Raw genomic sequence first — 16,515 nt, forward strand, 5'->3', positions numbered from 1 at the left:
TAATATCAAATCCAAATAAGGAAAATTAAAGAGCATAAAAGCCAATTCACATATATGCAAAAAATTTCAATAAGAATTTTTCGCGAACTGAATTCTACAATAATTTTTTTTTAATTTGATGATATATATGAAATGGGTGAGTTTCCTCTAAAGACATAAAATGCCAAGACTCCTACAGAAAGTGGATTTGTAGTAGAAAAATCTCCCATGAACAAAACTCCATATCCTGAGGGCTTCACTGTCAAATTCTAACAAACCTTTAAGGAGGACATAATATCAATTCTATATAAATTCTCATTAAAAATAGGAGATTGAACATTTCCCAATAATTCTGGAAGGCTGCATTACCTTGAAACTAAAACCAGGCAAAAACATTACAAGAAAATAAAACTACAGACTAACATTCCCATACATATCAGCAAAAGTCCTTAAAAATATTAGCCAACCAAATGCAGCAATATTTAGAAAAACTAACACATTGTAAACAAGTGAGGTTATCTGAGAAATATAAGGCTGGATCAACACGCAAAAATCAGTGAATATGGGGACTTCCAGATATGGCAGAGGAAGAAGTTAGTAAATCCCCTTTTTCAATAACAACTATGAAATTGGACAAAACTGTCAAAAACCATATTAGGATCAAGTAATTGATCAAAAGGAAAACAAATGGAGAAACATGCATTCACAAAAAAACTGATGAGGGGGCTTCCCTGGTGGCGCAGTGGTTGGGAGTCTGCCTGCCGATGCAGGGGATGCGGGTTCGTGCCCCGGTCCGGAAAGATCCCCATGCCGTGGAGCGGCTGGGCCCGTGAGCCATGGCCGCTGAGCCTGCGCGGACAGCAGTGAGAGGCCCGCGTACCGCAAAAAAAAAAAAAAAAAAAAAAAAAAACTGATGAGGGACTTCCCAGGTGGGGTAGTGGTTAAGAATTCACCTGACAATGCAGGGGACATGGGTTCGAGCCCTGGTCCGGGAAGATCCCACATGCTGTGGAGCAACGACACAACTACTGAGCCTGCCCTCTAGAGCCTGCAAACCACAACCACTGAGCCTATGTGCCACAAGTACTGAAGCCCGCATGCTCTAGGGCCCACGTGCCACAACTACTGAGCCCTCATGCTGCAACTACTGAAGTCCACGTGCCTAGAGCCCGTGCTCCACAACAAGAGAAGCCACTGCAATGAGAAGCCCGCACACCGCAACGAATAGTCCCTGCTTGCTGTAACTAGAGAAAGCCCACGCACAGCAACGAAGACCCTATGCAGCCAAAAAAACCAAAAAAAAAAAAACTGATGAGCTCTGGGTGGAAATAGTGGGAGTCTGTGGCATTGTTGCTTTGGCCGCTCCCTCCCACCATTACATCACCTCTGCTTCCCCCAGCTTGGTCAGCCCAACGGTCCTACCCGGGTGGGGTTGGCCATGAAAAGCAGAACCTTTGCTACTGCAAGGAGCTGACTTGTTTGGGGGCAGAGAGCAAAAAATTTATGCACCATCAGTAAAAGCATCAAACTCAGGAGGAAATGAAAGGCGGAAATTCACAGTTCTGCCAGCTTAGGGTTACAGTACTCGTTTGGTGAACAGTAGACTGGCAGACTAGCTAGACATTTTACAGAGATTCTGAAAAGGAGACAACCAATGACAGGAGACAAGTTCTCACATCCCTGGTGCACTGGAAAGTTGTCCACAGACGCTGGTGGATCCAAGAGAGCCCAAGCTCTCTACAAATCTATGACTGACTGGGAAGTGGTATGCATATTCATGGGAGATCCAAGGTGGGCATGGCAGAAAGGAAAAGATGAGACAAACTTGTTGTTCAGATGAGAGTTAACATAGTAGGTCTGAAGGGGATCCTTTGAAAAACCTGCTTGCAAGGTTGACCCTTAGCTGGCATCAGGGAACTTGAATTCCGGAAGGCTCCCATCACCCTAAATGATAATAGTGGCTTATACTGAACACCTACATTCTTTCTGGGAGTTTGGAATTTTGATAACGTGCTAGGCAGAGGATGCTTATGTTACCAGCCCCCAATAAAAACCTTGGGGCACTTAGTACTGAGCTTCCCTGGTATACAACATCAGAATTTTACCACGAAAAATGTTGATAGGAGCAAGGATGGGAAATCCAGGATAGACCGAGAAATGCCTCGCTGGGTTCCTAAAGGACAGGAAGTGTGTGTCTAATTAACAGAGAAGGGTGGGTGGAAATGCTTCTCAAGAGCCGTGTGGCCTTGCCATTCTCTTCCTTTGACCAATGTTAAAATTAAGAATTTATTTATAACATTGATGTCCTTGATCAATGTTACAGATTTCTAGAAATACTAAAGCTGCAACTAACTTATTTCTGATTTGGAAATAACTTTTTACAGCATTTTTTTTTTTTTTTTTTTTGGCCCTGGTGCAACATCGGGCTGTGATAGAAATGACAATAGTCACTTTAACCTGAATTAAAACTCTAACCAGCTTGTCTTCCCCCAATGAGTAGACAGATTCCATAAACCCAGGACTTGGGCTCTTTCCCTTTTCTTCCTGCTCATTCTCTGCCTCCTGGCTGACTCAATCACCACTTAGTGCTCATCTTCACAGTTGACTTCTAGGAGCTTTCCCTGAATCTCCCTGGGTATTCCTGTGGCACTCTATACTTATTTTTTTTAATAAATTTTTTTAAATACATTTTGAATTTTTAAAATTTTATTTTATATTTTTATTTTATTTTATTTTTGGCCATGCCATGTGGCATGCAGGATCTTTAGTTGCCTGACCAGGGGTAGAACCTGTGCCCCCTGCAGTGGAAGCACAGAGTCTTAACCACTGGACCACCAGGGAAGTCCCACTCTGTACTTATTTTTATCAGAGCTTTCATTACACTGTATTATAGTTGCTAGAAATTGTCCCTGTCTCCCACTAGACCATGTCTTATTCAGTTCTGTATCTCTAGGATGCATTCTACTATCAGGCACATAGCAGGTACATTGAATGAATGAATAAATAAATGCATTTTAGACTATGCTTTTAAACTTTTAAAATGTCTTTCACAGGTTGTAGACCACCCCTTTAATAGCCCATTGTTTTCCATCTTTTTTAAGCAAACAATTCCTTTGTTCATATGAAAACATGTATAAATGTCCACTATGTAAGAGATTAAAGCAAGACTATCCTGGGTGAAGAGGGGCTGGCAGGGGGACTGAGAAGTAGATGGACCCCACCAAAGAGTCCTTGAAGTCCCAGAACTTCACAGAACTCAGTTTCAAAACCACAACTTTAATCTAATACAGAAGGAAGAAAGACCATCAATTAAAATAAATTACAGAAGAAAATATGTGGCTTACTTTACTCTTTCCATGTTGGTTGGTGTCCTGCTCTCTCTTTTAATTTAATTAATGTGCTTACCAAAACATCAAAATAAAATAGGCAATACAAAATTATAGATAGAGTGAATCTCTACAGTTATAAAGCAGAATTCTTCTCATTTTATTTTCTCTCCTACCCAAATACCAAAAAAAAGCAAAACCAATAACAATAATATCTCTTAATAAGACTAACTTGGATTAAATTACCTACAAACCTTTCACAAGCATTGACTAGAAAACTGGAAGAAAAAGAGAATAAGTTATATGATCTATTCTTTAAGAGCCTCTGAAGATGGCATCTTTATCTGTTACAAAAGGGGATTATAAAGAAACCAGAGAAAAATGACTGTAGAGGCCTTAAAATTTGAGCTTAAGTCTCTAGAGCTTTCTTACTTTAAAATTTTAAAATCTTTGTGGAAGACCAATAAAATATGAGAGTTATGTCAAGAAATTAATTTTGGAGAATGGACTACAGACATAGTCATATTTACTCTCTATTGTAGTAAATAGATAAAATAACAGGTGAATAGACTTCACCTTAGAATTTGCCTTAAATAGTAGTACTTTAACAACTCTAGTAATTCATTCTTAGCCTGTTTGATTTATTTCAAGTCTTCCAAGTTTAAGCAAAAATACACTTACATCATCTGCAATGCCAAAGATTTTAGATGTCAAATACTTGAGTATGACAGTTCCAAATAACCAAAAACATCCTTGGATAACCTACAAAAGAAAAATATAGCAAAACAAAACTAAACTGATGCATCATATAGCCATTGCACAGACATAGCCTAGGAAGAAAAAAATAAATGCTTTAATCACACGTGAAGTAACTATCTCTAGATCCAAGAGAAAATGTCAAAAAAAAAACGCACCTTAAATTAAAGAATGTTACTCCAAAATCAAGGGGCTAACATCAAAAAGAAAAATATACACAATCTTGTTGTCAAAATTAATATATTTTATAGGAGATTTATACAGCAATTGCAGTTAAATTCCCCTTCTACTAACAGTTTCTTACACATGCACTGCTCCTCAGAAAAAACATGGGTCATACATAAAACTGAAATTCTTTAACTACCTATCCAATATTAATCTTAACTTGCTTCACAAAAAGAGCAATTTGGCACATTAAAATTGAGCCTTAATATGTTATAAAACTGTTAGATCCTCTGCATTATATAGGATAGTTCCTTGAAAGTAAAACATAAAACCAATGATATATTTTGGAGAAGGAAAAACATATACATTCAAATAGATTGATTCTTACCCATAAACTAAGTTCAGATACATTTACTTTCAGGAAACATGGTTTCATTGCCAGTAAACCCTGCATGCAGAAAATAACATAGCATACAGTTAATACTTACAGACACAAATTCAGGTACCAAAAAAATACTTCTAAATAATAAGACTCTCAAGAATCTAAACTTCAGCACACTTTCAGTGTTTCACATAGAATCACCACAAGCTCATTTGATTTCAAGAAGCCCTGTTTTATCCAGAGTATTTTAGGTCAGTTAGTCACTCTGTAAAGTTGAAAACAGAATCTCCATACGTAAATTTCTATGATTGATTTCTATGACTGGTTCTGATTTACCAAAGAACCAAGAAGTATATAATAATTTCAGAATTTTAGACAGGTGTCTAATAGTTATAAGATTTTCCTTAAGTTAAATATTACTAACTCCTTGAATAAACTACAAATGAGTTTTTAACAGATCAACTAAATACTTCTCCTCTATCAAATCTTATTTCTTTCCAGGTACATAATAGACTCCCAAAGTATAGTACCTATACAGATCTAAATCTACTTCAAACCTGGCAAAAATATGCTTAGAATCAAAACATAAATACATGAACCCAAATTAAATCTTTTCAGAAGTTTCTGAATATCTGAGAACACAAAATGTGTTACGATTGTTTCAAAGTGATAACTAGAAATAAAAACAGGCAAATGTGTTTATAGTTAAATATGCAAAAACATGCTATATTCTGTACCTGTTGCCATTATTTATTTGTATACACCAAAATACGTGAAATATGCATAATGCTTAATTCATACCTAAGACACACCTCAGTGTCAAGCACCTAGTAGGAAACCTGACACACTGTAGGTGCTCAATAGAACTGAAGAGAAATTTCCTGCAAAATGTACTTAAGATTAGATTTACTGACAGGAAATCTTCCATTCAATGTACTTGTGTACTGTACACAAGTAACAAGAGTCATGTACTTTACTCTGAGTAATAGCAGGACTTCCCCATGTACATATTTAAATATAGAATTGAGTCCATTGACACATTTCCTAATTACAAACAAAATTCATGACTGTAAGAACTATCACTAATCTCACAGCACAGCAACTCAGTTACTGGGTTTTTGTTTTTGTTTTGTCATTGTTGAAAACACAGCATCACCACATGCTAACTGCTAATTTCTGTGCCTAAGTATACTCAAGTCACACAACCTGAAAAGGGTGGTGGCCCAGATTGGGAAGAGGCATACTCCTGGGAAATGGGATCTTAAATAAATATTACTTGTAAAATCAGACAAAGAAATAGCAGATTCCAAATCTGTTAATGGGTTCTAGAAATCAAGAAAGACAAAATGATCTGAGTTACTTAAATGATTATTCAAGAAGTAGAAACCATTTCAGTTAAGACAGTGCAGTGTGCTTTTTCATCTTCAAAAAAACAGCCTAATCCTAAAGCACATGCATGTTAAATATAAGGAATAATTTTTTTCCTCTTAGGTTTGCAAAACATTGTAATGGAGAAACCCACCGGCAAAAAAAAAAAGAGTAACCACCTCTGGAAGTCCTTAAATTTAGAGAGACTTATATTTAGAAAGTCATCCTGCCAAAAGTGGCAGAAGGAGTTAGATAACCTTTTACCTTTTGCTCTAATTCTATAAGACAGTCTCCCCATAGTCTAAATCTGTTCTTGGTAGTGATCTAGTAAAATATAACTGAATCATCACCTGATTTAAACTATCTGAATAATTCAAATAGACACGAGGGGAAAAAACTAAAAATATAAGGCCTTGAGCCTCTGATCACAGTGGAACAAGGAGAGACTGCTTGAGATGCCAGAGGGAGGAAAGGGGGTCAGAAAGTAGAGCAGGAGTAGGATAAACACTGAAAAGAGGGGAGGAAACAAGAAAAAGACGAAAGCATAGAAACCATTCTAAAATGAACTCCAGGACCAAAAGTCAGGTGACAGAAAAGATGAGGAAAGGACAGATTAGGACTGTGAAACAAAGCACTATGTTTTCCAGTATTAACTTTTGTTGTGTTTCTTTGGAAACGAGAACTTAAATACATTATCACATATAGATGTATTCAGTAAGACACTTGAAACAGTTCTTGTAGAAAATCCCTCACGAATCTCAAGCCAGTGATAAAGAAACTGGTAAACCATTAGTTTCAAAAACAGACATTTACTTAAGGAACACTTACCCAAATAATTACCAAAGAGGAAGCATAATAAGAAGTTAATAACATTGAGTTTCCAAACATCAAAACAAAACAAAGTGCAAGAGAAATCTGGAAAAATCCAAGAAAAATGTAATTAATACACAGAAAACAAAAAAAATGATTTTATTCTGAAAATTGCACATGCCCATGATAAACAAAATTCAAACTGTTCAAAAGAGAATATACAAGGAAAACAGCCCGAATTCTATGCCACACTTCAAAACCCCAGAGATCACCACCACCACCAATTTTCTGTGCATCCTTATAGACATTCACATGTACAAATTCCAGTTTATAATTTTTTTTTTTTAAAGAATCGATTTTATTTATTTTTGGTTGTGTTGGGTCTTCGTTGCTGTGCGTGGGCTTTCTCTAGTTGTGTCGAGCGGGGGCTACTCTTAGTTGCGGTGCGCGGGCTTCTCATTGTGGTAGCTTCTCTTGTTGTGGAGCATGGGCTCCAGGTGCACAGGCTTCAGAAGTTGTGGCACATAGGCTCAGTAGTTGTGGCTCCCGGGTTCTAGAGCGCAGGCTCAGTAGTCGTGGCACATGGGCTTAGTTGCTCTGTGGCATGTGGGAATCTTCCTGGACCAGGGCTCGAACCCGTGTCCCCTGCATCAGCAGGCGGATTCTTAACCACTGTGCCACCAGGGAAGTCCCCAGTTTATAATTTTTTAAAACCACAAATGGAAACTTGGCGCAGAAGCTATGCTATTGCTTGCTTTTACTCTCAGTTTGTTTCAAAGAGCTTTACCTATCAATTCAAACCAATCTAACTCATTCTGTTGAATAACTGAAAAAAGTACTCCACTCTAGAGATGTACTACAGTCCTCTGACTACTTCTGAAAACTTAAGTGCTTTCCAGTTTTGTTTTGTTTTGTTGTTAGTTTTGTTTTTCCTATTACAAACACTGCTATGAAAAACACCCTTATTTATGTATCTTATGTACATGTCAACATATTTATGGGATAAATTACTATCATGGAATTAATGAATCAACAATACACATATTTTAAAATTTGAGAAAATACTGACAAATTGCAATACAAAATATTGTACTCTCCACCAATAGGGCATGAGAGTTCCTGCTGATACGCACTCCTGCCAACACGGTGTATTATTCTTTCAAGTATTTGCCAATCTAATCCAAAAAAAGATGTTGCCTCATTGTTTCATTGTTCCATTCTTTTATTAGTGGGTGAGACACAGCATCTTTTCTTCTATTTACTGTTTATATTGTTTTGTGTGTACATGAATTGTCTATTCCTAGTGCCCATTTTTCTATTGGGCTTTGGTATTTTCCTTAAGCACTCTCTTCATATATGATAGAGCATAACTCCTTACCAAGCAAACATATTATAAATATTTTCCCAGTTCACTTTTATCTTTCTTTGTAGTATTTCTCTATTGTAGTTGCTTTCTACATTTTTATGTTAGTCAGTTTTTCATTCATTTCCTCTAAGTCTTCAGGATTTAACTCCATTATTAGAAAGCCTTTAAAAATAAAAGAATCCATGTTTTCTTCTGGAAGTTTTATTTTTGATCCACATATATAAATTTCCATATGAATTTTATAATCAGCCTAAGTTTCAAAAATTGACATTTTTATTAGAATTGTCGTATTCTACAAATGTACATTGCATTATATTTTAGTTACATCTGTCCAATATTGAATCTTTACATCTGAAAATAATACATGTTGTTTCCATTTCCTTTTTTTTTTTTTTTTTTGGCCACACCATGCGGCTTGCAGCTTCTTATTTCCCAGACCAGGGATTGAACCCGTGCCCCCTGCAGTGGAAGCACAGAGTCCTAACAACTGAACCACCAGGGAATTTCCTGTTTCCATTTCTTTAAGTCTTCTTTTACCTACATCAGTAGAAGTATAAAGTTTTCTTTATATAGATCCTGCATATTAAGTTTATTTCAAAGTATATTACTTGTTTTGCTATTATATCAGAAATCTTTTCATATTTTCTGATTTTTTATATTTAAAAAAGTTACATTAAGTATGCATAAATGAATATAAACTTTCATTGTTTCTAGTAGTAATTAGTTCATTAATTTGGGTTTTTTAAGTATTCAAAAGCATACTTACAATGATACTTTTACATCTTATTTCCTCTTTTTAGTCAATTTTATTAGTTAATATTTATGCAACAATGTTAAGAGTGGCAGTAGGCATATTTGTCAAGTTTCTGGCATTAATGGGAATAGTTCTACTGATTCATCATTTTGTGTGATACTAGCTTTTGGTTTAAGGTATATGTATGTATTAAAAGTTCAGTGAAATATCCACCTATTTTCATTTAATTAAGATCTTAAAAATCAGAAACAGATGTTGACCTTTATCAAATGCCATTACAATATCAAAGGAAATGATCACATTGTTGATCTTTTTAAAATCTATTAATGAGATATATTATGTTAACATAATTTCTAATAATAAGCCAATCTTGCATTCTTGGAATAAATTTACCGTCACGTTACTTTTTTCTTATATGCTTACTAAATGTTAACTGCCCAGGTCCTTGGACTCTTTAACCAATAGAAGTTGATAAGAGGCCAGATGAGAATTTCAGGCAATGCTTAATCAGGGCTCATGCTGCAGCACAAGGGAGTGAAAGCGAGAAAAAGGTACCCCTGCCCACTCCCAGAGAAGAGCTGCTTGGATCCTTACATGGGGTAACAATGGGGGTGGACCCATGGGCTGGGCAGGAGGCCTAACTTAGGCGGTCTGTCCATGCCCTTGGAGGTGCTATGTGCAGGAATCATGTGCAGTACCCTGCTTTTTGCTCCCAGCACCTCAAAAACTTGTAGTTTATTTCTGGCCTTTTTGTATCCTGTTGCTCATAATTGCTCCAACTGTGCATGGTGTAGTTATTTTAGTCACTTATAGTTTCTTTGTATCTTATTGCTCAACGGAGACTTTTGTCCACGTGCAAGCACTCCAGTAGAAGATTCCAGGTCCCGGCCTATCTCAAATGGATAAGGAACCAAATTCTCAAAATTTTATAACAATAGCCTTTTTCCTTAAGTGCCACAATTTAAAACCAACTTTAAAATTTTCCCAATCAATTTTGGCAGAAACTAGCAAAATATCATCACTTTGAATAAACAGATTCATAACCAAGAATCAGGCAAAGCACTGCTAAGGGTATTCAAGAGAAATATAAGGTAGTATTAAGAAAGGATGTGTCAAGGGTCTGGAGAGATATTTGGGGTCCATTTTCCCAATTTTTTTCCCACTGTTCAAGGTTTATTTATTGTTTTAGTTGGTATAACACTTAGATAGTTGGCTGCATTATTTATGTCGATTTTTCTTTTTTACATTGCATGGCAATGTACACTATTCTGATACATATGGTACATAAAATAAGATTCTTTAGAACAGTTATGCACAAGACATGCAATACTGGATTTATAATCAATCCCAGGATGTGATTAATTGGAGAAAAAAAAGTTGGACTTGGCATCTTGGCTAAAGGAACCAGCAGTTATATAACACAGAGTTAAATACACATCTGGTTTGAAGGGCAACTGCAGCATCTGCAACATTGTCAGTGGTACCTCTTGAGGAAGTAGAACTATTTTACACGAACCAATTTAGGACCACACAAGATAGTGCCGTGCAGCATCAGGACACAGCTGCAGGGTTTTATGAACCATTCCTATTGCTAACGTTAGGAAATTGATGCTCTTCCTAGGCTGTCTTAACATTACTGCTTTAGTCACAGATCAGATATAAAGGACAATATGCACAACCTCCATTCCCAACTCTGGTAACTTCTCTGCTCAAACTCTCTAAGGGCTTTGATTCTCACTTCAAGGAAAAACCAAAGACCTTTCAAAGTCTTACACGACCCTATAGAGTCTGCCCACTAACCTCTGGGACCTCATTTCTAATGACCCCTTCCCTTCTCACTCAATCCAGCCACACTCTGCAGATTCTAGAACACATCAGTATATTCCCACCTCAGAGCACTTATGCTTGCTGCTTCTTTTAACTTAATGGATGCTCCCTCATCTAACCCCATGTAACCTTCTCAGTGAGGCCTTCTTTTCTCACTCTTTTAAATTACCACCTCCCCTACCTACTCAGTAAATCCCACTCTCCTTGTCTGCTTTGTTTTCCATAATAGTGTTTATTCCCATTTAACATACTGTTTATCTTATATATTTGATTTATTTCTGTCTATGTACACTAGAATATAAGCTCCACGAGGGAAGAGATTTTTTAAATTGTTTTTATCACTGTTGTATGCTAAGGGCCTAGGAAATGTTTGACAAACAACTGGTGCTCAAAAACATCGGTTAATTTAAATGTGAAGAATAAAATTTGAGGAGTATTATACTGAGAAAATTGAGAACTTAGAAGGTACATAATGAAAGAGAGATATTACAAGTTATTTTAGTATCTATATCTTTTTTGAGTATCTATATTTTAGCAGATTAAAAAAAACACTGTGAACTTCATGTCATGTGACATGTGAACTTCATGTGACATGTGAACTTCATGTCAATGAATTTTAAAACTGAGATGAATGGGAAAATTCCTAACAACATAAAAGTGCTAAAAAATGACTTAAGAAAAAATCTAAATTGTCCTATTATCATTAAACAACTTAGATCACAAATTTAAAATCTGTCCACAAAAAAAAAAATAACAGGTCCATATAGTTTAACAGGCAAGCTCTGCCAAACTTTCAGGGAATATTCCTCCCAATCTTACAAAAAATCTACCCCAGACAGAGAAAGTAGAAACAATTTAATTCTATAGGGCTAGAATAAATCTGGTATCAAAATCAGGCAAGTGTAGCTGGAGGATTCTGGAGAAATGGCAGCATAGGGAGCACTACGAAGAATCTGTCTCCCCACCCAGACAACAAATGCAACTTGACAAACTATCTGATGGAACTATTTTGGAACTCGGGCATCTATCAAAACACACAACTTCCAGGAGAACCCCTAGATGGCAAATTGTAGTCAATTTCAGTAAACTTTAGCTCTTAGTTCACCAACAGCTATCCATCCCTCATAAATCAGCCCTAATGCAAACAGTCATGCATGAGTTTAAAAACAGACAACGAAAGCAAAATCACAGCAAGTGGAGCCAACCTAAAAAGCTTCTGCACAGCTAAAGAAACAATCAATGATAAGAAGAAGCAACCTACAGAATGGGAGAAAATATTTGCAAACTATATACCAGCTACAGTTAATATCCAAAATATACAAGGAACTCTTACAACTCAGTAGCAAAAAACCCCAAAATAATCTGATTAAAAAATGGGCAGGGCTTCCCTGGTGGCGCAGTGGTTGAGAGTCCGCCTGCCGATGCAGGGGACACAGGTTCATGCCCCGGTCTGGGAAGATCCCACATGCCGCGGAGCCGCTGGGCCCGGGAGCCATGGCCGCTGAGCCTGCGCGTCCGGAGCCTGTGCTCCGCAATGGGAGAGGCCGCAGCGGTGAGAGGCCCGCGTACCGCAAAAAAAAAAAAAAAAAAAAAAAAAAAAGTGGGCAGAAGACCTGAATTGATGGTTTTTCCAAGAAAGACATACAAATGACCAACAGGTACATGAAAAGGTGCTCGACATCACTAATCATTAGTAAATGCAAATCAAAACCACAATGAGACATCACCTCACACCGGTTAGAAAGACTTTTATCAAAAAGCCAAGAGATAAGTATTAGTGAGGATGTGGAGAAAAGGGAACCCTTTTCTCCACTGTTGGTGGGAATGTAAATTGGTACACTACGAAAAGAGTATGGAAGTTCCTTGAGAAATCTGCAGAGCAGAAATAGAGACACAGATGTAGAGAACAAACGTATGGACACCAAGCGGGGGAAAGCCGTGGGGGGCTGGGTGTATGAATTGGGAGATTGGGATTGACATGTATACACTGATGTGTATAAAATGGATGACTAATAAGAACCTGCTGTATAAAAAAATAAATAAAATTCAAAAAAAAAAAATTAAAAATAGAACTACCATATGATCCAGCAAATCCACCTCTGGGTATATACCCAAAAGAAAATAAAACAGGATATCAAAGATATATCTGCACTCCCATGTTCATTGCAGCATTAGTCACAACAGCCAAGACATGGAAACAGGGTAAGTTTCTATCCATGGACAAATGGATATTGAAAATGTGGTATATATACACAATAAAACAGTATTCAGCTATAAAAAAGAAGGAAGCCCCTGCCATTTGCATCAACATGGATGGATCTTGAGAACATTATGCCAGGCAAAGTAACCTATTCTGGAAAAGACAAATAATGCATGATTCCACTTATACAAGGTACTTAGAGTAGTTAAAAGCATAGACAGAGGACGCAGAATGAGGGTTTCCAGGGCTTGGGGGGAGGAAGGAGAATAGGGAGTTATAACTCTATAGGGTATAGAGTTTCATTTTTGCAAGATGAAGACTTGTGGAGATAGACGGTGGTGATGTTTGCACAGCAATAAGAATGTACTTAATATCACTGATATATAAACTTAAAATGCTTAAGACAGTAAATTTTATGTGTATTTTATCACAATAAAAAAATGGAAAAAATTTTTGGAAACAATTCCATATTTTTTTCCTTTTTAACTATAGGGATTTAGGAGTTTATAAAGCAACTATGGATAATAAGTGACTAGTTCCATAGTCAGTAAGTGACATAATAAAGTGTGTATAATTTACCCAGGATAGGTTCTACTACAAACTAAACCTGTGTAATGTTAGTACTTTTATAACTATAACTTTGAGTCAAAGTCCTCATTGATAGTTGCCTATGTGACTGTGTGATTGACAGACTCTAAATGCTTAACAATTACTTGAATTTTTATTGCTATGTAAAAAAAAAAACATATTAAACAGTTTGGGGAAAAAACTCAAGTCTAAAAAAGGATAAGTACTGTCCAATACCATTCATGAGATTTAAAACCCTAACAAAATAGCAAATGAATCCAGCAATATAATTAGTATAAAAATTGTTTAGTCCAGAAAAGCATGGTTTCTTAATGTAAAAAATCAATTAATGTAATTCACCACAGTAACATATTAAAGAGGGAAAAATACAGAGGATCATCTAGACAGATGCAGAAAAGCATTTGATGAAGCTGAGCCTTTATTAATTTCTTTGAAAAAGTGTTCAAAGCGTAATGAGGACATGTTAAAAGAACAAAGAAGCCAGCAGGAAGTAGCTGGCCAAATCAGGAACAATTCAAGCATCAAAGCAAATAATGAAAATAGGGGATTACATTGCAGTGAATAAAACAGATGCCATTTTTTCCTTGGACATAAGAGAAAAACTGATGAAAAGTCTGAATAGGAGTGACACAAAAAAGGAAACACAAAGGGCCCATAAACATAAGAAAAGATGTTCAACTTTATTGAAAACCAGAGAAAATGTAAATTAAGGCCATAAGATACCATTTTATACTCTCCAAATTGACAAAATAAAAAAAAGATATAGGATAAGAAGAACTGTTATACGTTACTGTTCAAAGTAGTCTAATCATTTTTGAAAAACAATGCAACATTAAATTGTGAGGTTGAACATGTATTTAATTTACCACCTAAAAATTCTACTACTATGTAAATACCCTAGAGAAACTCAATATATATTCCCCAGGAGGTACGTGTACACCATTATACATAAAAGGAAAACACCTAAATGTCTTTCAACAAGAATATGGATAAATATATCATGTTGTATTTATACAATGCAAAACATAAAGCAAAGAAAATGTCTGAACTCCAGCAACATACAAATTTCAAAAATCTGAGTGAAAACTTATGTCTCACAAAAAGGATTCCATTTTATAAACCTTAAAAACAATACTAATATTTAATAATAAAAATATATTATTTAGGAATAAGTAGATGGTAGAGTCATAAAGAAAAGCAAGTTAATTATAATTTTAAAAGTCAGGATAGTGGTTATGTCCAAGAGAAGTGAGGAGATGTGTTCGGGACACACAGGGCTTCAAAGTAATGATGGTTCCATTTTTCAATTGTAGGGTAGGCTCATGGTTGTTCATTTTAGAACTCTGTCCATAACTTCTCTATATGTTATAAATGTCCTATTTATATGTATCAATTATTAGAGAATAAAAAAGTATATGGGGCTTCCCTGGTGGCACAGTGGTTGAGAGTCCGTCTGCCGATGCAGGGGACACGGGTTCATGCCCTGGTCTGGGAAGATCCCACATGCCGCGGAGCGCCTGGGCCCATGAGCCATGGCCGCTGAGCCTGCGCGTCAGGAGCCTGTGCTCCGCAATGGGAGAGGCCACAACAGTGAGAGGCCCGCGTACCGCAAAAAAAAAAAAAAATATGGCTGTAGTATAAACCCTGACAGTTGGGGATTTTTTCTTCTTCGTAATACAAGTGTCTGACTTAAAGCTTTTATTGCAATCCACTCCAAACATGGCTATCTCTTGAATAAACATATTGCCAGCCACATGACTAGATAAAGGGTCAGGCCACCTGCCCCCACTGAGGCTCCTTTGTTTTAGAGATCTTGATTAACTTCAACAACTGACCTTTGGGCCAGTTTTTTTCTCTTCCTGTGATGTAAATTCCCACTCGTATGTTTTAAATTCACCCAAAAAAAAAAAAAAAAAAAGCCCTCAAAATCCTAGGCCCCCATCCTGGACCCCAGTAAAGGCAGAACTCCAGGGCATGCTTGTTCCCTAACTCTCCCATGCCTCCCCCCACACCCCACGACCTAACTGTGTGGTCCCAGGTGTGCTGTGTAATTTCCAGGTCCTGTAAGTAATAAACCTTGGTTTTTTTCAAAGTTTCCTGAAAATTATTGCTTAAGGGCATCTTGCAATCATAAGAACCACAAGTGCCTGTCCAACCACAACATTGTTATTGATAGGCTGAGACCAGCACAAAACAACAGCATGCTGTAATTACATTAAAATTATAGGAAAAAGAAAATATCAAAATTGTAAGAACTAATGACAGAGAAGACAAATGTTTTTAAAAATCAATATTCATCAAAATCAACCATCCAGCCTTAAGACCTTTGCCCTGGCTATTTCATCAAGCTAGAATATTCTTCTCCATGACATCTACTTAGCTGACTCCCTCTCCTCCTTCCAATCTTTGCTCCACTACCCCCTTCTCAATAAGCCCTCCTCCGACCTCCTCATGTGACACCTCAATCTCCCATCCCTTGACACTTGGCCAACCTGACCTCCTTGGGGTACCATGACTTGTCCTTTTCCATAGCCCTTACCACCTTCTAACATACTATATAATTTACCCATTTACTATGTTTATTATTTATCCATTTCTTCTCCCTCCACTCTTTTAGGATGTAATCCACATATACGCTGGGATCTTTGCAGTTTTATTCACTGATATGTCCCACATGCCTGGATAGTTTGTGCTCAATAAATGAATATTCCACTTCATTTTAACAGAAGGCTCCTGGATAATATACCATTCCATGTTTCTCTTTCACGAATTACCTCTTTTGCTGATAATGTATAAGTTGGGCACAAATTCAAATCAGATAATTAAATTTTCTGGGTGGCCTATTTAAAACAAGGTCTGTTAATTATATCACAGTTTTTGAATAACACTTGTTTTATTTATGGAATTATGTCAAAACTAGTTGCAACCATGAATAAATAAAATACTAATCAGGAGTTTGTTTTAAGGTCAAGGTAAATGGGAAAAAAAAATTAA

At 36.6% G+C, this 16,515-nt stretch overlaps 1 protein-coding gene across 9 annotated transcripts in view; it reads right to left on the reverse strand.

Annotated features, from left to right (window-relative positions):
* DPY19L1 (dpy-19 like C-mannosyltransferase 1) overlaps positions 1–16,515 on the reverse strand; it is a 242,327-nt gene that overhangs the window by 173,182 nt on the left and 52,630 nt on the right. For 8 of the 9 annotated variants that reach the window (XR_013829893.1, XR_013829894.1, XR_013829895.1 and 5 more), the window contains exons 11-13: positions 6,805–6,891; positions 4,615–4,674; positions 3,987–4,067 (exon numbers count right to left, since the gene is read on the reverse strand). The exons of the other annotated variant lie outside the window; for it this stretch is intronic. Coding sequence is in view for 1 of the 8 variants with exons in the window: in XM_079932253.1 (XP_079788379.1) it covers positions 3,987–4,067; positions 4,615–4,674; positions 6,805–6,891 (228 nt within the window). In the remaining 7 variants the exon portion in view is untranslated. The remainder of the gene's footprint in view (positions 1–3,986; positions 4,068–4,614; positions 4,675–6,804; positions 6,892–16,515) is intronic. 9 annotated transcript variants of the gene reach the window in all.

This window comes from Stenella coeruleoalba, assembly GCF_951394435.1.
Source record: "Stenella coeruleoalba genome assembly, chromosome: 9".
NCBI classification, from domain to species: domain Eukaryota; kingdom Metazoa; phylum Chordata; class Mammalia; order Artiodactyla; family Delphinidae; genus Stenella; species Stenella coeruleoalba.